The 20,925-nt window shown below is 57.1% G+C and overlaps 1 protein-coding gene across 11 annotated transcripts in view; it reads left to right on the top strand.

Moving 5' to 3' along the window:
• TNS1 (tensin 1) overlaps positions 1-20,925 on the top strand; it is a 229,696-nt gene that overhangs the window by 134,046 nt on the left and 74,725 nt on the right. For all 11 annotated transcript variants that reach the window (XM_072741836.1, XM_072741842.1, XM_026002181.2 and 8 more), the window contains 12 exons: positions 1,931-1,980; positions 4,212-4,383; positions 6,778-6,828; positions 7,931-8,053; positions 8,502-8,566; positions 9,550-9,633; positions 13,324-13,436; positions 13,777-13,837; positions 14,044-14,119; positions 14,683-14,812; positions 16,219-16,284; positions 17,630-17,746. In XM_072741836.1, the coding sequence (XP_072597937.1) occupies positions 4,216-4,383; positions 6,778-6,828; positions 7,931-8,053; positions 8,502-8,566; positions 9,550-9,633; positions 13,324-13,436; positions 13,777-13,837; positions 14,044-14,119; positions 14,683-14,812; positions 16,219-16,284; positions 17,630-17,746 (1,054 nt within the window). In that variant the 5' untranslated portion in view covers positions 1,931-1,980; positions 4,212-4,215. The remainder of the gene's footprint in view (positions 1-1,930; positions 1,981-4,211; positions 4,384-6,777; positions 6,829-7,930; positions 8,054-8,501; positions 8,567-9,549; positions 9,634-13,323; positions 13,437-13,776; positions 13,838-14,043; positions 14,120-14,682; positions 14,813-16,218; positions 16,285-17,629; positions 17,747-20,925) is intronic.

Genomic DNA, 20,925 nt, shown 5'->3' on the forward strand with positions numbered 1-20,925 from the left:
GGATCCAGTGCTCCTGCCCCGTTCTTCCTTTTCCCCCCTGTGCCCCGGGAGACTCCTGGCTCCCCTTGGCTCTCCAGTCCCCTCGCTAGGCCGGTCTCAATATCACATTGTCTCCCTGCAGCTCCGTGGGCCAGGACCCACGGCCCAGGCCACACCTCAGGCCTCGGCTATAGCTGCGGCTTCCAGTTGTTTGAAGCAGCTGTGGTGGCCTCCTCCAAAAGTGGCTGTGGATCTGCAACAGATGAAACCCGAGGGCCTATTTATAGCAGGGTGGCCCCGGGGCCTGGAGCAGGGCCTAGGGTCTGGCGAGGTTCAGCGACTCCTCATCAGGGACCAGTGAAATCAAGACGGATGAAGTGTTGGGTCTCTGTGTTCCTCCGGGTGGGCAGTCTTGGAACAGCCTGGTTTGGGGCTTGAAAACCAAACGTGATCCCTCCTTACCACCCCCGCGCCCCTGTGCCTGACTCATCCAAACCCAAGTTGTCAGGGCCAGGGGGCTGTGGAGACGGAAACCTGCTGCCCTGACAGTCCCACTTGGCTGTTTGTTCCCCTTGCTGCTGCTGCAGAGGCTGAGCAGACGAGAGCTGGGCCATAGCCCACGCCGAGGGGCTCTGGGCGCCGGGTCCTCCCAGAGGGCTGGATGGAGAGCTCTCCTCTTAGGGGGGCTGCCCTGACTTCGGGCTCAGCCGGGGGGGAGGCCGACAGGGGCTCCTCTTCTCTGCGCCCCCGTGGCCAGACCCAGGGTCTGAGTGAATCCTGCTGGTTGTAGACTTCCCCAGGACTCAGGGGGTGAGTCACCGTGCCTCAGTTTCTCCTCTTCTTGGCAGACTGGTCGTGTCTCCTTCGAGAGGTGGTTGCAACTGGTTGGTTGGGAAAGGCTGGTTACAGGGAGGTTTGGAAGGTGTTGATGGGCTCAGAGGGCTCTGGCCGGGCCTGGGAACTAGAAGCTGGGCGCTTGATTCTGCATCATGTCAGGTGGCTGACGGGGTGGGCGGCTGCTGGTGGTAGAGGCGATGTGGGGCTTTGGTTTTCCATAGAGGTGAAGGTTGGTTTTATCTCCAACTACCCTTGTAATTGTACTACTATAGAGGGGCCCTATATGCAACTTCCTTTTCATCTTCGGACAGCTCTGTGAGGATCGCCCCATTTTACATGTGATGTTACAGAGGCTCTAAGTATTGCAAGGCTGCCTGGTGGGCCGCTGCAGGACCCCGACCCTATACCATCGGGTTGTCTTGGGCTGTTGGGACCCCAACTTGGGTCCACTTGACTAATTTTCTGCAAGTTGACAACCCTGGAGATGGGAGCGGGTGAGGGTTAACAGCCAACGGGCGGCAGGTCCTTAGGCACATGACTTGCTGCCCAGCACTGGTCTCGGCTGGTACGTGCCACCCGTCGCTGCTCTCGCCCCACAACTTTTGATTGAATGGCTCAGTGTTGCTGCTTTGAAGGGGAGGAGTGCAGGGTGATGGTGGTCGGTGGACAGACGGTCAGAGCTGGACAGGGGCCTGCTGTACCAGTCTGTCCTCCTTCCAGGCTTGCAGTGTGTATTCTCCGCTCGGGCTTACTGTTACGGTGTCCAGGGAATCAGGACGAAATGTGTTTCCATCCGCTTAGTGACTGTTTTATTGAGTGTGTGTACTCAGTGCCGATGGCACCAGCCCAGGCATTTCTCAGCATTTGGGATTTCTTCTTTCCCCGGGGAGGGAAAGCGGGGCCCTTTGGGGGCTTGCATGCACACTCACAAGGAATTGGCACCGATTGCTTTTGGCTTTAGGTTGCCGTGTTGCCTGGGTGTTAGGGTGCCTGGGCTGGAATGTTGGCAGAGAAAGGAGAAGAGAGTCTGTGTTTGTCTGCAGCCCTGACTGCTCCCGTGGACGGCTCTCCGCCGGCCTCCTCCATAATGCTGCTTCTCTTTCCTCTGTCCCAGGGCACCACCAGAGTCACCCCGAGCGTCCAGCCTCATCCCCAGCCTATCAGGTATGCCTGGCCTGTGTGGGGGGCAAGGGGTGGGGGTGCCGCAGTGAGGTCACTGTGGGTGTTTCCAGCAAGTCATGCCTTTGGGTTTCTGAGACCGAAGTCATAAAGCCACAGGTAGGGGGCATGGGGAGACGTGCCAGCTACAGGGAGAGTATGCAGGTAGATGCCTCTTGGAAATGCTCGTGTTTTGAGTTCTAGCTCGAAGCCAGGCTTTGAGCTGGATTCTTTGTGTCCTTGCATGATCTCATCTAGTCCTTGCAACAACCTTGCAAGGTAAGTATTTTATTCCCATTTGCCAGATGAGGAAACTGAGTCTCTGGGAGGTGAGGTGACTTGTTAAGGGTCACACGGTCACCAGGACTTGGGTATATATTCAGGACTGGCTGGCGTCAAGGCCTGTGCTACATCCGGGTCGTCTTCGTGGGCAGGGGGTGTTTGATGTTGGAGGGTCATTTATAAAAGCCAAGTTCTCTGTCTGGCTGGGCTGGGGGAGGGGATGCACAAAGCCCAGTGCCTTGCTGATCCAGAGTCTCTTTTCCCTGTGTCCGGGTTCTGTGGTTTTCTGGCTTGGGCTCTTCCCTTCTGCCTCACTTTCACTCCCAAGGTTCCCGAGAAGAGTGAGAATCTGGCTCCAGGGAAACAGCCCCAGCCAGCGACGGCTGGTGTGTAGCTAAAGCCCCCAGTGGGCCGTGGCCCAGCTGTCAGCTGCCCACAGACCCCAGAGGCCCTTTGGAGAATCCCCTTCCCTGGGGGCTGAGAACCACCCCGGGTTGGTGGATGGGTGCAGGGTGCGATGCTCAAGTTGTCCAGGCGGTGGCACTGCTTGGCCTCGGACACCCCCCCCCCACCCCCCCAAAAAAAGGCTGGAGTGAGAACTCTATCTTAGGGACAAGGAGTCATGGGAGCTCAGAGGTCAAATTCAAACTGGGCTCCTTGCCACAGCCCGCTGGCCCCTCTACCACTTGGCTCCTGTCCTTGCCACCCGTGGAGAAGCCATACCTCACCCCTGGCTCCCCTGGCTCCCAGCCCTGTATACACACTTGGGCTCAGAGGTCACCCTGGTGGACATCTGGACTCTGCCACTGTTGCCCCCCCCATCTCTTTGAAATACCCTGGTGCTATTTCTCTGCTGCCCCCACCTCTAGCCTCTCCTTAACCCTGCAGTAGTGAAAGATTGTCAAAAGGAAATGTGAGTGCTGCCCACCTTGGATAGAGAGGGGGAAGTGAGACAGTGGGGGTTTGGTGAGGGGGTAAGAAGGTGAGAGGGTAGGAAGGGTAGAGGATGCCCCCGGGAGTCACAGGGGGCCTCAGAATGGAATTCCAGTGTCCTGAGACCCATTTCCCCTTCCTGGGCCTCCCTGCTGGAGGAGAAGCTGGGTGAGGTGTACAGGTGTGAACCCCACCTCGCCACACCCAGTGCCCAGCCCAGGGGCTTTCCACTTCTTTTAGGAGCTCAGGTGGCGCTGGGATGTCTGGGGACCACCCACCTGCCACCACGACAGCAAAGGCTCAGCACCCTCTGCTTCCTGGGCCCTTAGAAATCACGGAGGCCAGTGCCAAGACACAGGCCCTGCAGGCAGTGGGAGCTGCCGGAGTGGGAGAGCGCCAGGGAACACGGGGCAGGAGCCGGCCTGCCTCCAGGGAGGGCTGGAATGTGCGCTGCGGTCTGGCTTACCTGGAGCCCAGGCGGGCGAGCGTGTCACCCGAGCTGCCCTTTCCCCTGAGCAGCCTCCCCGCCTACTCTCCGGCTTAGGAGCGAGGGGAGGGCAGCACAGTGCTCAGCTCTGGGATGCTGGGGAGCACCCGGCTCAGTTCAGTCCTCTCTAAAACCTCTCCCGGGATCCTTGGAGAGACTTTTGCCAGACCCGGTGGCCACAGTGTGTTGGAAGGCTGGGCTGGACTCCTGGGCTCCTGGCTGGGTCGCGTCCTGGCCCTGGCACTGACCTCTGGGATCACAGGTTGAAGGCAGTGCCAATAGGATCGAGGGGCCCCTAGGGTTGCTGTCGTGGCTGAAATGGCCTGGGATCCTTGCAAGCCCCTTGCCCAGGTGCACCCGGGCTCCCAGGCTGGCCTTGCCGGTTGCGCGGACCTTGGCTGTGGGTCTGGGAAGAGCCAAGCCTCCTGGGTTGGAATTGCAGGCCACATGTGGGGTGTTGGGGGTACGGCCACCTGAACCTTGCCCTGAGGATATGGGTGCTGACCTGCACCCCCTTCTGCCTACCGTCTCTCAGAAACATGAGTGTGAGCCGGACCATGGAGGACAGCTGTGAGCTGGACCTGGTGTACGTCACGGAGAGGATCATCGCCGTCTCCTTCCCCAGCACAGCCAACGAGGAGAACTTCCGGAGCAACCTCCGGGAGGTGGCCCAGATGCTCAAGTCCAAGCATGGAGGCAGCTACCTGGTGAGGAAGGGGCCTGGGGCCCCCTGTCCTTTCTGCTGGCCGCCTCCTCGCCTCTGGTGGCCGGGCTCAGCTCCAGCTTTACCGTGAGGAGTGTGTCTGTGGCTGGGATGGGGCATCTGGTCCCGTCGCGTGTGCACGAGTGCCCGTGTACGTGTGTGGTGACCAGGAGGAGAGCATAACAACAGGGATTCAGGTTACCGAGTGTTCCCTAGGAGGCAGGCCCTGTCCTAACTGCTTTCTACATATTAACTTCACGCTCACCCTAGAGATTGGGTTTCACTGGACAATGTGGGGTGTAGGGCGGTGGGGTGTCGCCTGCGGTCACAGTGGCAGCAAGTGGCGGAGCTGGTGCACCGTCAGGGCCTCTGAGGAGGCTGAGAACTGCGTTGTGGTGACGGGTGGCGTCTGCAGGGACCTCGCGTTGCTGGCACCGGAGTGGTGCCTGGCCCAGGAGAAGCACCTCACCCACTTGGGTGATCTCTAATGTCAGAGGGCCGGCGTGAGGGCCCCGAGGAGAGCTCAGTTCCACGTAACAGGGAAGTACCTGTGGGATTGGGCTGGACCCACTGGCCAGGAGGTGCAGGCCCCAGGGGCCGCCCTGCGTGTGAGCCGAGGGGGGATCGGGAGTTGTGGGCCCTGGGGGCTGCCCAGCCTGTGAGCCGAGGGGGGATCGGGAGTTGTGGGCCCTGGGGGCCGCCCAGCCTGTGAGCCGAGGGGGGATTGGGAGGTGCGAGCCCCAGGGGGCTGCCCCATGTGAGTGGAGGGGGGATCGGGAGGTGCGGGCTCCAGGGGCCACCCAGCCTGTGAGCCGAGGGGGGATCGGTAGGTGAGGGCCCCGGGGGGCCGCCCCATGTGTGAACTGAGGTCTGGGAGGCTGTGTTAGGTCCCTGGGGCTGCCGTAACAAATGATCGCACACTTGGTGTCTGCAAACAACAGAATTGATTTTTTCATGGTTCTGGAGGCTGGAGGTCCAAATCGAGGTGTTGGCGGGGCCGTGCTCCCTCCGAAGGCTCTCCAGGGGAGCATGCCTTGCCCCTAGCTGCTTTCTGCTGCCTCCCAGCAGTCCTCGGTGACCTTGGCTTGTAGCCCCATCGCTCCCGGCTCCACCTCTGTCCTCACACGGCCTGCCTTCTTTCCCGTATCTCTTGGTGGCTCCTCTCCGCATCTTATAAGGACACCAGGCATGAGACCCAGGGCCCGCCCGACATCCAGGATGATCTCATCTTGAGATCCTTAACTACTTACATCAGCAGAGGCCCCGTTTCCAAATAAGGTCACATTCTGAAGTTGCAGGTGCATGTGAATTTTTGTGGGACACTCCTGAACCCACCGCAGAGGCCTGTGCGTCAGCTGTGCTGGGTGTCAGCTGTGCTGGGCTGAGTGCAGACATCAGAGAGCCCTGGGTTTGGATGCTGGATCTGCTCTCACCGCCTGACTTTGGCCACTTCGCCTCACTAAACCTTAGGTCCTACGTCTGTGAAATGGGTCTAATTACATCACCTCCTTGTGGTTGTTGAGAGGCTTAAGCCGGCTCCTGAGGCCTAACGTCCTCAGCATGGGCTGGCAGGTTGGGGATGCTCGACTGGTAGCTGTTGTTAATGTAGTAAAGCGTGAGCCCTTATGGGGCCGACAGTGGACTGGTAGCCAAGTGAGATCGTTCCCGGTGTCAGGAATCCGGGATTCTGTGGGTCTCTGTGCTAAGCCGCCCTCCCTCTGTCTTACCCATTGCAGGCTGTGGCTCCTCTTTTCTCCCCAGGAGTCAGCACAGTTTTCTTCGAGTTTCCTGGGGGGTGAGGTGGAGTGGGGCATTCTGTGCACCTCCTTTGGAGGCAGAGACAGGAATTCCAGGGCCTGGGGGGCTCCCATGGGGCGACAAGGTTAGGTGCCAGAGGGCATCTGCTGGGAGAGGGGTGGCGAGGGTCTGAGAGGGCCCCCTCAGGGCCATTTGCACCCTCGGTAGGAGCGTGCTGCCCACAGAGCTGTTGCGTCTTCAGGGGATGAAGTTCTCAGGTTGATGTGTGAGGTGGCAACCAGAGACGGCCAAATACTTAGCACCTGACACCACCGGGTTCCCACCCAGTGCGGGAAGATGCCCACCTCGTGGGTGGCGCAAGGGCCCCAAGGCAGGCTGCATCCCCTTCTCGTCTCCAGTTCTGGGCGTCTGTCCGCTCACCGAGGGGAGTGGCGTGTCTACGTACTTCTCTGTCCTCCTCTTTTCCCTGAGAACCCGCAGCTGAGCTCTTGGTGGTCAGTGTGTGTGTGTCTGATGGGATGCCATTGTAAGCTCTTGCATGGGTAGAATTTTCACTGAGGGGCTGCGCGGGGAGCGGGGGAGAGACAGACAGACAGACAGCAAACACCATCCCACGGTCTCTCCCTTTTCCTCCTTCTAGCTTTTCAACCTGTCTGAGCGGAGGCCCGACATCACGAAGCTCCACGCCAAGGTGAGCTGATGCCCATCGCGGGTGGGGGCCTCCCATCAGGCCTGGAAGAGGAGAACAGCGGGGCTCCCTCGCCCGGGTTCCTACTTTAGAATCTGGGGGGAAGTGCTGAGAAGCTTCGCAAAGTCTATTCCGTGTCTGTGCCATTTTCTATTTGGAACAAGGAAAAGACCGTATTTATGGTTTTTGCCAGACATACAGAGAGCCAAGCTCGGTACAGTGATTTCCTACCCAGGTCTGCCCCCCTGGGGTGCACTTGGTATCTCTCTGGGGTGAGGCTGGAGCTATGAGATTCCTAGCCTAATGGAAAAGCACTTTGGATATGACCTGGCTGGGAATCGCCAACGGGTGTTCACTCGCTGGCTCCGCGGGCTGAGTTGTCCAATGTCTGCTCTGGTTCCTGGATTCTGGTGCCCGTGGCTTTGTGACCCTGAGCAGGTGACAGCTCTCTGGGCACCTCGAAAGTGGACGGGCTGTATCAGATGTGCTCCCTCAGCTCTTCCAAGCACAAGTTCTCTTTCAGTTTAATGGTCTGTGAGTTAAGAAAAGTTTCAGGGAGCCTGAAGGCTTCTCTCCAGATCTGCCCTCTGCCCCCTTCAGGCTCTCTCTCGGCCGGCCTGAAAAATCCATGGTTTGTGTGTCCAGGCCTAGAAGAGAGCTGTGAATAGCAGTGGGGGAGCGGGGGGGAGGGGTTCACTTTTCCTCCTTGGCTCCGAGCTGGGCTTTGGGGTTATATGTGGGAGGAGAGCTTAGGGGAAATGCTGGGGGGGGTCCCAGCACATTTTGAAGTTAGAGTCATGTGGAAGGGACCTTGGGGTCATCAGCTTTACACACACATGAGGAAACTCTTCCATGACTTGCCAGAGGCCCCAGAGCGAGGCAGTGTCAGAGCTGAGACTCAGGCGCAGGGTCTCTGATCCTGGGGCCCACCCACGTCCTCTCTGCCCACACCCTTGCCTCCCCTCTGGGCTGATGGGCAGGGCAGGAAGCTAGGAGGGCCAGTGGCTGCAGCCCTGGGACCAACATGTAGGGCGTGTGTCACCCCTGCTGCCCTGGTCAACTCTCTGGGGCTTCCGCCCCTTCTCACTCATGACTTGGGCCACAGGTACTGGAATTTGGCTGGCCTGACCTTCACACCCCAGCCCTGGAGAAGATCTGCAGTGTCTGCAAGGCCATGGACACTTGGCTCAACGCAGACCCTCACAATGTCGTTGTTCTTCACAATAAGGTCAGAGTGGGGGCCAACGGCTGTGTGTGTGTGTGTGTGTGTGTGTGTGTACGCACAGGCACATACGCTCATGTGTGCACACATGCATAGATGTGTCCTTGGATGATTGTGCGCGCCTACCTATATCATTGGATTGCATGAGCGTACATACATCTGTGTGTATGCCTTTTTCTAGGGGATAGTAGATTATGTCCCAGGGGGCAACCCCGAGAAATGGGGAGTTATGAGCTTGAGGGCCCCTCAAGTGTAGTGGGTGATCGGCTGTTTCTTTTCCTTGTGACTCAGCCCACCTGCTTCCCTCCCTTGCATTCTCCTCCCCCGTCCTGTTCTCTCTTAGAACCTCTCCCTCTCTCTAGCCACTGCCCCCTTATCTCCGGGTGTCTGCGCGGGCTCCGGGGCAGTCGGGCTGACTTCAGAAATAAAGGCTTTGTGTTTGGGGTTCTTTTAGGGAAACCGAGGCAGGATAGGTGTTGTCATCGCAGCTTACATGCACTACAGCAACATTTCTGCCAGGTAAGAGCCTCCCATTCTCTGAATATTGCCAGCAGGAACCCCTTCTGTCCCTCCCCCCATGGCCTTGCCCTTCCTTGGGTGGGAGAATGATGATGGGGGATGAGAGGTGCTGGGGACGGGCTAGAGGGATCTGCCTCCAGTGCTGAGGCAGGTGGCTATGCATGGGAGGGCAGGAGAACAGAGAGTCCTTCCCTCTCTACTGAGAGCACTGGTGGGAGCAGCCTTGGGAGGCAAGCCCTCCCATGGACACCCCATCCACCCACCTTTCGGGGCCACTTTTCTTTGGCAAAAGACCTTCTGTTTTCCTGAGTGAGCTGGTGAGGGAGTTAGAAAGAAATGTTGGGTCAGATCTGGCTCTGGCGGAACCATCCAGAAGTTATCTCATCCTTGTGGGCCTCGATAAGGATTTTGGGGTTTGGGATGGGATGTCATTGGAGAGTCAAGAACAGATGGGCAGCATCATTTGTCTCTTCCTTTTAAAATGATCTCTTTGTGGGTAGATAGAATGTTCTATGGAGCCTTAGTTGGTAGTTTTGTGGCTCTAAGAAACTCAACCCAGCCTAATCTTCCCTTAACAGTGAACATTTCCTGTACACCTACTGTGTGGCCACATGTGCTAAGCTCTTTACAGGTGTTATTTCACTTAATTGCCATAACAACCTTCAAGGAAGGCACTTGTCACTCTCCTTTGACAGGGAGGGAAATCCGGTTCAGAAAGGTTAAATAACCGGATTCAAGACACTGGGCTAATAAGTAAGGGGCAGACTTGCTGTGGGAAGTCAGGCTGTCTGGCTCCAAAGCCCCTGCACTGAGTCCTGCAGCACATACATAGAAAGCAGAGATGCTGGGACTCTCTTTTCCTGAGAGCTTCTCAGCATGGGGGTGCCTGGAGGGTTCTATAGGTTTGGGGGAGCAGGGATGAGGAGATAAGGGACTCTTGGACATAAGAGTTGGCTCCTCTGACCACCTGTCTCTCCCCGCAGCGCTGATCAGGCCCTGGACCGGTTTGCCATGAAGCGGTTCTATGAGGATAAGATTGTGCCCATTGGCCAGCCATCCCAGAGAAGGTGGGTCTCCGGCCTCACAGCCAGTGCATGCACGTGTGTGTGTGTGTGTGTGTGTGTGTGTGTGTGTGTGCGCACGCGCTTGCTATCTTGGGGACTAGCCTTATGCACCCACAGGGGTTGGAACAGCCATGCCTAGGTGGGGGTGTGTTCAGGTGCCAGCCTGGAGTGGAGTGAGCTCAGGAACCCAGGTGAGCCCACGGGCAGCTGTGTGTACCCGCAGGTGGGCATGGCAGTTGGCTCCTGAGGCCAGTGCTGGAGAGCAATGGGGCTGCTGGTGGAGGCCGCATCGGTCTGGGTGCAAGAAGGCAGCCCGTATTAAGAAGGCAGTGGTGTTCTTGGTCTGGCAGTAGGACTGCTTCCGTGCCTTGGTGAGCTCAGAGGAGGCTGACGTCAATGCCACCTGCCCTGAGGAGGTCACAGATTCTTACCATGAGGGTCATCTTCTGCTGGAAGAGCTTTAAAAATTTTACCAAGGGCTCTCAAGCACATGGTCTCATCGGAGCCCATAGGAGCCCAAGAAGAAAGCAGGGCGGGCAGAGATGATTCATTCATTCATTGGACAAGTTTTAGGTGCTCTAGTAGGTTCTGAGTGCTGGAGATACCTAGTGGAACAGGACGAAGTGCTCTGCCCTCAGTGAGCTGATATCCCATGATGGACATTGCCCAAGTAAATAGACCAACAGGACCATTTCTATAGTGGTTAGTGCTAGGAAAGAAAGAGAGCAGGATGGGATAGATCTGATGGGGGATATTGGGGATATTTAATGAAGGGGGGGGTCAGGGAACACCTGTCAGAGGTGGTGGATTTGAGTCCCAACCTGAACAATGATGAGCTACTGTAAGACAATCCAGGGCATTCCCATTTTACAGATGAGAAGCCTGAGCCTGGGGCGGGGGGTAGGGGCTCAGCATGGCCGGGATCCACAGTGGTTAGTAGCAGAGCTAGAAGGTACTTGGGGGCCTGTAACTCAGGCCAGTTGTGCCACCTCCTGTCCCGAGGGCCGCCCCTGGATTGTGCTCTGGGGATAGCGTACTGTGTAGTGATGGCTGATCCACAGAAGAGCACACGTAGAATCAGGGCTGGTGGACTGTGGGGAGGCTGCAGGTGAGTGTGAGTCAGGAGCCCAGGCCCAGAGGGGCGAGTGGAGATGGGGAGGGGAACCCAGCCCCTTTGTGGCCAGAGCTGTGGCCCTGCCACGTGTCCTCGTGATGTGCCACACTGCTCTGCACGCAGGGGCTGGGGGGCTGACTCAGCAGGTCCCGCGGAGTTTACCAAGGACATGAGCCATCAAGGTGCTTTCAGGTCATGAGAAATCCTTGGAAGGGGAAAAAAACCCAAAATGGAGTGATGGGGTGGGTGTGGGGGCTGAACTTTCTGGGAAGGTGATGGATGGGCTGGGCTCTCAGGGGAAGAAGGAGGCATCTGAGTGCAGGTTGGTGGTCCCCTCCGTGCAGAGGGGACAGCAAGTATGCTGGCCCAGGGGCCAGAGCATCCCCCTGACTTTTCTAGCCCATCAGGACACTGACTGGGGGGCACCCGGGGCACCTGGGTGGCTCAGGGGTTGAGTATCTGCCTTCGGCTCAGGTCGTGATGCCAGGGTCCTGGGATTGAGTCCCACATCGGGCCTCTCGCGGAGCCTCAGGATGCATGCTGATTGGCGCCTGCTTCTCCCTCTGCCTATGTCTCTGCCTCTTTCTCTGTATCTGTAAATAAATAAAACAATAAAAGAAAAGAAGAACACTGACTGGGCCAGCAGGACCCCTTGCCTCCCCAGGCTGGGGTTCTCATCGTATTCCCCATCACCCCCACCTGGCTTGCCTTGCTAGAAGGGTGCTGGCTCTGCCGGTGACTGTGTCTACCATTGTAGCGGGAAGCCCAAGCACAAGTGAGTCCTCAGGCCATCCAGCGCCTTACAACGGGCACAGGACAGCCGGTAGCTGGTCTCTGGGTCAGCCATCAGAAACAGGATGTCTGTGTGCAGAAAATTCTGGTTGGGCTGCCAGACGCAGCAGCTGTGGATCAATGAGAGTCTTCCCAGGGAGGAAGGAACTGTCATTCAAGTACCCGCTGGTCAGGCCCTGGCTCGCTACGTGTGACTGGTGGCCTTGGTCATGAGTCTGACTTTGAAGGATAAGAAGTCCCGATGGAGGAGCCTGATAGTATGAGGGCACGATGTGGCTTGGAGACAGTGGGAGAGCAGCCACATCCCTGAAGCCGGAAGCCTGGGGAATGGGACCAGGGCCACCTCTCAGTAGTAGGAGGGTTTAGGGACTCCACGGTGTGCAGCGTGCGCTTGATCACATGATCTGTCTGCCTTGCAGCTCGTTATCTGTCACCGCATCTGCTGATGGGTGGGTAACTCGGGCCGTGCGCACCCGTGGGTGAGAGGACAGCTGTTGGCTTCATTGTGTATTTGTTGCCACTCTCCCGCCTTCTGGGCAGTGTCATTTGTAGGGAACGGAGCAGTTGGAGGAGAGGAGGGCAGAGAGGGAGGGAAGGAGGGAGGAGCTTTGCCTGCAACTGCCCCATTCATCGTCACCCCACCCCCGGACTCATTGTCCCCAGCACACAGACACATCCTGTTGGCACGATTGAGAGATCTGATAGGAACCACCATTCCAGGTTTCCGGTTTGAGTAATGGGGCTGGGGGCTGGGCAAGGGCTGACCAGGAACCGGGGCTGCCCATCAGATTATCTTGCTTGGGTAGTGTGAGGTGGCCCCACCCCAGGCCCGGGGACAGAAGCGCACAGGCCTGGAGGTGGGCCAGGGAGTCAAGAGACAGGAGGGGACCATTGTCATGGTCACGTGGGTTCTGGTTCCACCAGCCTCAGAGAGCTCCCTGGCCTCTTGCGCGGAGTCTCAGGATGCATGCGGATTGGTCTGTTGGACGCAGCTCAGCGTCCTCTGGCCATTCAGAGAGGAAGGGCGCGGCGACCAATCCACAGCAGAGGGACTGACCTCTCTCTCCAGCAGGTGCACCGAAGTTCAGACTGCTTCCTTCTCTCCCCACCCACGCTCAGCTTGTGTGTCCTTGCTGCGTGTTAGCAACTCTTTCTGCACCCAGTTTCCCCTCTCTTCTAGAAGGAGTGGAGTTGGATTAACTCTTGGGTTCTTCCAACATGATCCAAAAAGAATTGGGGAGTATTGACCGTAGGGATGGGGATACTTGATGGACTTGGTGGAAGTTAGGTGTCTTTCAATACCATATGTAGAGGGATCTCCTACACTTCAGTGTGGTATAAAAAAGTAAAGGACTCTAATTATTAAGCTCTTACTGTTTGCTCGACTGTCAGGTAGCTGAACGGGTACAAGCGTAAGCTTGGTTTCAGCTCCGTGTGAGGGTGTTGGAGGGGTTTGCCTTGGGCAGCCGTGAGCAGCTTATTGATACCTGTCAGGGATGCGGGGGAGGAACTTTTTGGGTGGGAGGGAGGCTGGGAAGAGATGCTCACGTTGACCACCAGGGGACGCCAGAGAACCCCCCAAACAGGAGTATTGGCTCCATTCTGCTCCTTGGTTGAGTGGTACCTGCTCGTCCTCCTACCTGGGGCTCCCGGCAGCAAGAAAGGACTGTGCTGGGGTGGAGACCCCCACTTCCAGGAGGCCCGGGAGAGAGGTGGGGGTGGTGGCGGGGAGGCTCTGCTGTGGGACAGCTCTCCTGGCTGAAGCCCCCCTTCTCCCGGCCCCCCAGGTACGTGCACTACTTCAGTGGCCTGCTCTCGGGCTCCATCAAAATGAACAACAAGCCCTTGTTTCTGCACCACGTGATCATGCACGGCATCCCCAACTTCGAGTCTAAAGGAGGTACCTGCCCGGGCCCCCTGGCTTCCCTCCCCTGCTGTCTCCCATCTTTTCTCAAGGGGCAGCATCGGGGGTAAAAGCGTGGGCTTGGGTTGGAGGCCCCACCTCCTGAGCTTTCTTTAAGCCCCGGGTCCAGTCACGGGTTAGATTTTGGCAGCGCCCGCCGGCACGTGATGTTGGATGCGGCAGGGGCTCTTGTCCACTTAAAAGTGCCTCTCAGATGAAGAGTTAGTATCCCTTCCTCCTTTCTCTGTTCGTGTCTCCTGCCTGCCTCTCCTGCCCCCAGCCCTTCCTTGCTTCTCCCTCTGCCCCCCACCCCGCCTGACACCACCCTCCCTTGCAGGATGTCGGCCGTTTCTCCGGATCTACCAGGCCATGCAGCCTGTCTACACGTCTGGCATCTAGTAGGTATCCCAGGGGATGAGCGGCCAGGGCTGCACGAGGGCGAGGGCGAGGATGGGGGCAAGGGTGCGGGGGAAGGGCCAGGACCTCTTCCAGGAGGATCTCAGCCTGCAGAGGGCTGAGCCACAGGGAGCCCCTGGGAGGGGGCGGCAGGGAACAGGCGTGCCCCCTCCGCAGCTCTTGCTCCCTGCTCCCCTCTCTCCTGTAGCAATGTCCAAGGAGACAGCCAGACCAGCATCTGCATCACCATCGAGCCCGGGCTGCTCTTGAAGGGAGACATCTTGGTGAGTGCCCCCTCCTCCCTGTTTATTTTTTCTCATTTTTTCTGTCTTCCTGCTCCCCTCCTGCCTCTTCAGACAGGATTGTCACTCCTCGGTGGCCACCAGGGCTCCCGCAGGGCCTTCCGGCCTCCGACAGTCCTTGTCCATTCCCCTGCCTCAGAGGTGGACACCTCTTCTCCTGTGCTTGTCTCTTGTTCTAGAAAATCTCCAGGGAAATATCTCTCAGTGTGAGCTGTTACTCGCCTGGCTTCCTGTGGTGACAAGGACTCCCTCAATTCTAACTTCAGTCTTTCCTCCTGCAATTTAAAGTCACTCCTCCTTTTTTCCATTCTGTGTGCAGGAACTTATTGGGAGGACAGTTTTCTCCCCACAGGGCAAGATTGGCCTCCAACATTCTGCTTTCTAGAAGTTTCCCCAGATAGCTCTGAGATCCTGTTTGGTACTGGTGACCTCTCCCTCATTAAGGGATCACCTGGGGTCTCAGTCATGGTGCTAAGAAGGAGGCTCCCTGAGACCTGATCTCCCATCCTCGGGTCCCTGATGGGCTCTGCTCTCTTCCCACCCAGCTGAAGTGTTACCATAAGAAGTTCCGGAGCCCAGCCCGGGATGTCATCTTCCGTGTGCAGTTCCACACCTGTGCCATCCATGACCTGGGGGTTGTCTTTGGGAAGGAAGACCTTGATGATGCCTTCAAAGGTGGGCTCACTGAGTAGAGAGATAGACCTCACAAGGAATAATTATACCACAGGGTAGAAGAGCACTGATGGAGGAGCTATGGCACCAGTGAAGGGGGGACCATTTTCTGAGGGAAGAAGAGGTGTTTGGGGAGGTGTCTCCCTTTGCTTCTTTATCTATTTGGGGTTATGTCTGTATCACATTCAGACCTGAGACATATCCATATCCGTTCAGTCATTCACTCATCCACCCATCTGCCCATGCATCTACCTACTTATCCAAATCCATCCATCCATCCATCCATCCACCTACTCATCCAGATCTTTCCATCCGTCCATCTATCCAACAATCCATACCCATCCATCCACCCACCCATCTATCTACCTACCCATCCAACCATCTACCCACTCACCCAAACCCACCCATCCATCCACCAAGAAATACTTGTGTGTCTATATGTGCCAGGCAGGTGCTAGTCTCGGGTTACAAAGAGATAGAAGTCTGGCCCTGCCCTCAGGGAACTCACAGCTCCATGGGAGAAAAAGAGACACACAAGCGTGATACCACGAAGCAGCGCCTGCAGTGACGGAGACATTCCCGCCCCAGGGAACGCCTGCCATCCCTCCTGTAACATCTCTTCCCACAAGCAGTGGATGGTGATCTGTGTCCAGATTGGTCTTAGGCCAAGAGCAGAGAGTAGGGCTGGCGCTCGGGGCGGGGGGGAGGAGCCTGACCCCCTCCCCCCGCAGTGCAGTCTGGCTCATGTAGTAAAAGGATGTTTCTGTGGTGAGCTTCCTCTGTACTGGAGCCAGGAGGGCAAAAGCAGAGGGGATGCCACAATCATTACGGAACGGAATGTAAATGTTATCAGTCTTAACAAGGAAAAGTGAAGGGAAAACAGACGACATAAAGATGGACTTGGTAAAGGGAGGAGAAAGTGGGGGCATGGATTTTCTTCTCTTACATGGAGGGAGTCAGGGGACACCATTGAAAATGGACAGCTCACGAAATAGAGGCTTAGTTGTAGCATTTAAAGTCGCAAAGGAAATCAGAATAAATATTACTACTAATTGATTTAGTGAGAAGGGAGATGGGAGTGATATTAGCGGGCCAAATTAATTACCGTCATCGTGGTAAATCGATGGAGATTGCTTGAAACTGGTATGTCTAGAAATAGTGGCATAAAAACAGTGGCTATTATTTAGAGTCTTAGAGGCAACTGCTAGTAGGACAAGAAATAGAAACGGTTGGGAATGGTTTCAAGCAAGTAGCACTTGGGCCAAAGGTGGGCAAGAGGCCATTTCATTATCTATATAGTATGATCAGCCATAGATTTGCATATTATTTTTACCTCCTCCTGAAAGATGAAGCTGAAGTCCGTTTGGGGAATTAACTGCTCATTTTTGTCTTTCCTTCTCCCTTTTCAGATGATCGATTTCCAGAATATGGCAAAGTAGAATTTGTATTTTCTTACGGACCAGAGAAAATTCAAGGTAAAAGCTTGTTAGAGTTCATTTTTTCCCTACCCCCTTGCCTGCATCCTCACCTGTCCTCCCTCCACCCCCGTCATTCTCCCACTGACGTGCTTTACAATGAGCAAGTTCCCTGTGAATGAGAGGCAGGCCAGCAGTAGAGGATCTGGGTATCACAGTGGACCCCCGGCTAAACATGAACCAATGACTTAATCTTTGGATCATAAAAATAAAAGAGCTGACCAAGAGGTGCTGGGCTGGATAAACCGTTCTGGTCCCATTAGGTCACCGCCCCGTTATATTCGGAGACTAGGGGCTGTGGTAGATGCGGGGAGTGGCTGAAGGGACGTTCAGAGGTGCTAGATGGGTGAGAGAAGTATTTATGAGGACTGAGGTGGTTCAACCTGAAGATGAGAAGGCCGATTTAATAATAGCTGGTATGCCTTTGGACTGGTTATATGTGGAGACCAGTTGTTCTCCATCCTATTTGAGAACAGAGTGAGATGAGACGAAGTTAGGCTACCGGCGGAGGGACTCCGGGAAGAGGCAAGGAGGGACTGCCAGGTCAGGAGAGGGACTTGCCCCAGGAGGCAGGACTTGCGGCCTGTGCGGCCTTCATCTTCCCGTGGATGAGTGGGAGAGACTGCTTCTCCCCTCAGAGTCCTGCCTGCAGCCGGGAGCATCTGAAGAGGAAGGCAGGGGGTTGGCTAGCATGCCCTTGTGTCCTCTCAGTGTCATGGCTGGGATTTCCCTGCTGTCCCTACCCCATGCCACTCAGCACAAGCCTCTTCCACACTCCCCCGACTCCAGGGGCAGACCTTCCGGTCTCCTGGCACTGCCCCGGGGTGGGGGGGGGGGCCCGGGACATGGAAAAGGAAGAAACAGATGCTTAGCCAGAGGGCCCCCCAGCTTTCTCCTGGAGGAGGAGGGGTCTTCATTCCTCAGTGTCCCATCCTGATGTCCCCCATGAACACATATGAGCCTTTTCAAGAATGCAAGGAACCAGGGGCACCTGGGTGGCTCAGTCGGTTGAGCACCTGACTCTTGACTTCGGCTCAGGTCATGATCTCCGGGTGGTGGGATCGAGCCCCTCGTTAGGCTACACGGTGGACGTGGAGCCTGCTTTGGGTTTTCTCTCTCTCCCTCTCCCTCTGCCCCCCACTATAAAATAAAACAGATAATGCAAGAAACCAGACTCCTGGGTTCTCTGTCCACTTGAAGCCGCTGGCCGCACCCCACCATGCTCAGGAGAATGAGAAGCCCCTCAGGGGGCAGCCCCAGGGGAGCCGTTGGCTTCTTCCGTTTGCCTCGCTGCTGATCGGCCTTTTCCCTTTCTCTGCACTGCCCTCCTGCCTCCTTCCGTCAGGCATGGAACACCTGGAGAACGGGCCGAGCGTGTCCGTGGACTATAACACCTCCGACCCCCTCATCCGCTGGGATTCCTATGACAACTTCGATGGGCACCGAGAGGACGGCATGGAGGGTAGGTGGCACCGGGGTTTCCAGCTCCCCTCCCCGCAGCACTGCCCTGCTCCCGTGGCCTGAGGCAGCAGACAGGGTTCGGGGGAGGCCGAGGAGAGGTCCAGGCACCTCGGAGAGCTCCCGGTTCAGTGAGGGGACAGTAAGACAAAGCACGAGTGTGTGGAATAACCAAGACACAGGTGACGAATGCAGCCAAACGGCCACGCGACCACGGTGTGCCTCTGCTGCTGAATGAGTCCCACCAACTGTAAGCAGCCTGTGCTCTGACCCTGGCCGGGGAGGGACTCTTGAGAGCTGGAGTGGTCTGGGAGGGCTCCTTGGGGGAGGTGGCCTTGAGCGGAGCTTGACATACCTGTCACTTGCCACAAATGCGGCATTTTGTTAGATTTCTTTGAAACCCGCCGTTAGATTTCTCCAGGCTCGAGGCCTGAGTTCCCTGGGGTCAGAGCCCTAGGAATGTAGTAGACACAGCATGCGGGTCCTACACGCTTTCATCGACGGCCAACGAAAATGTTTGAGAGCTGGAGACCGATAGGCTGCAGAATTTGAAAAGTTAAGCCAAGGTCGAAATTAATGCATGTTTAATTTAGCTGCACAACCTAGCATTATGTCAGGTGGGCAACTGCAGCTCAGTTCAGTGGGGGGTGGGGGTGGGGGGGGGGGCGGCGGGGGGTGATGTGTGGATTGTGTTTGTTTGTGTGGTTCATTTGCATGTGGGAGGCAGGGCGGAGCCTCCAAAGGCAGCATCCTGGGAGCCCTCGAGACGCCAGACGCCGGGTCTGGGGTTTGGCCTAGACTTGCTTTTCTGATTTAATCCTGGGACTGCAGCATGTGGGAGCCCAAAGGATCCTCAGGACTGTTGGCCCACCCCCGGATTTAAAGTTGGGGATAACCAAGAGCACCCCCCCCCGCCCCACTTGAAGGAAGGGTCTTCTGGTTTACCCCACTGCCCAATGGATACGTGCTTTCAAGGATACCAGCTCCCGGCCCCTGGGCTGCAGCTGGTCCTCGGGTGAGGCTGTGGCGTCCCGGGGACTCTGAGCCCTGTGGCAGAGCTGGGTTAAAGAGAGCCAGGCCTCCTGGACCCCCACCTGCTCCCCATCCTCCTTCCACCTTCTTCTCCAGGGTTTTGGATATGTTGACTCCACCCTGAAAGTCTTCTTTTCCTTGAAAAAAAAAAAAAAATTTCTCCCTCTGACCTCTGAGATACCAGAAGGAGTGATGGAGCTCAGAGCAAGTGGGATGAGGGCAGTGGTTGGGCCAGACTTTAGGGCTTGATGAGAGCATGTTGTTTACAGGCAACACTGCAAAGTGGATGGCTTGTCCTCAAGTCTACCTTCTTAGTTCCCTCCACCCCCTCCCCCAGGGGCCCAGACACCCCACCCCGCAGAGGCACTGCCCCAAGCACTCCTCCCCACCTCCCCGGGGCCCCCTCTGCTGTGCTGAGTGGCTGGGGAGAGGGCAGAGGACGAAATGATTTAGTTCGGAGCTACTGCCAGCCTAATTGTTCAACGTTCTGGGGATGTTTGCATTTTTCACAAGAACACTTGGCAATTTGAAGGTATTTTTAATGTGTCCCCGTCTCTCCCTGCTGTGGATTCTGTGCAGCAGCCAATGTAAAATACTCAGTAAACTGCAAGGTGCCAGGCAACCAAAAGGTAAAAGAGTTAAGGGGACAGGAGAGGCTGTGGGAGGCCTGATGGGGACACGTTGCCAGAGGGAAGGCCGGGGGCAGGCGGCGGGGGAGCAGAAGGAGGAGCAGCAGCTAGAGGCAGGAATGGGGTAGGAAGGAGAGGCTGAGGGAGTCTGGATTCTTCTCCGCCCCTTGCCTCCTTCCTCCACCCCCCCCCCCCCCCCCCCGGGGCAGGGGAATGGAACCCGTCAGCTCATCCTGCAGGGACAGAGGGGCTCCTGTCTGGAGGCTGAGGAGCTGGCCTTATGCCTGGAGGGTGGGAAGGGAAGGCAGGGCAAGCAGATCGAGGCTCTGCTGTCCTCTTCGCTGGCCTGGCCTCGTCTGGCCAGCTGGTTGGCCTGGACCGGGAGCGATGAGGTTGGGGTGGTCACCAGGACAGACCCTGCCTGTCCATCTGTGTGCCCCCTGCTGCCTCTGGGCTCATCCCCCACAGGGACGGGAAAGCCAGCCGTGGGGTGGGAGCAATGATCATTATTCCAGTCCTGCTCTTCTTCATGGCTGGAGGCACTTCTGGAAGGTTCTAGGTTCTAGGGCCCAGAGATAAAAGCATTTTCTTCTGGCTGATTTCCTTGGTCAAGAGAGAGACATAGGAGGCCTGAGTCCATCTCCTTTGGGGGCAAGTCCCTGTACCTCAGTGTCCCCATGTAACACTCTTGGGGTAAGGGCACCTAACCTCCAAGACTCCGGGGTGCCCAGGAAGTGGCTCAAGCTGGAGCCTGGAAGGTGCCTGGGGGCTCCTAAGAGTGGCCCCGGGGCTGGGGGGCTGGGCTCTGTGGGTGACATGGTACCCAAGGTGGCCCTGCCTGCCCCCCAGGGAAGTCATGGACTGGGAGAGGCAGGCTAACCCCAGGGTGCTGTGGGTCAGCCTGTGTGCCTGAGGCCTGACCACCCAGGGTCCGCTCCAGGTCCCCGATCCCCCTCCGTAACTGGAGGCCTTACCTAGCCTTCCAAGTCTCAGTTTGTTTTTCTACAGACTGGGATGGTTAGTGGCACCCGTGTCCTTGGCTTAATGCAGCAACGTTCATGAAAGGCGGTTTAGCATAGGGGTCCCCAAGGTGGCCTCTAGAGCCGAACTACCTGGGTCCAGACCCTCTGACAAGAAGCCATCCTCTCAGGGCCTTGGTTTGCTCTGCTGTAAAAGGGGGATTGAGTGGACAAATCATTTTGAGCATCGTGTGGGGAGTAGGAGCTGCGGAGGCTGCCTGTGGTGGCTCCTCAGGAGTCTCTGCACGTAATGACCGTGGCCAGCATCTCGGGTGTCTCTGCAGAGAAGACCAAGGAGGTCTTGGTCTTGGCCTTGGGAGCCCGCTCTGGCTTTGCCACATGCCAGTCATGGTGCCCAGCCCTTGCAAGTCTCCCTTTGCCTAGTGTGAGGTGGGCACTGGTTTCATGCCTGGGTAGGGAAACTGAGGCACAGTGGGGTTTAGTAACCCGCGGGAGCAGTAAGGAGCAGTAAGGAGCAGGTCTGGGTGTGAAACCCCAGTGCT

Source organism: Vulpes vulpes, chromosome 16 (assembly GCF_048418805.1).
Source record: "Vulpes vulpes isolate BD-2025 chromosome 16, VulVul3, whole genome shotgun sequence".
Lineage (NCBI taxonomy): Eukaryota > Metazoa > Chordata > Mammalia > Carnivora > Canidae > Vulpes > Vulpes vulpes.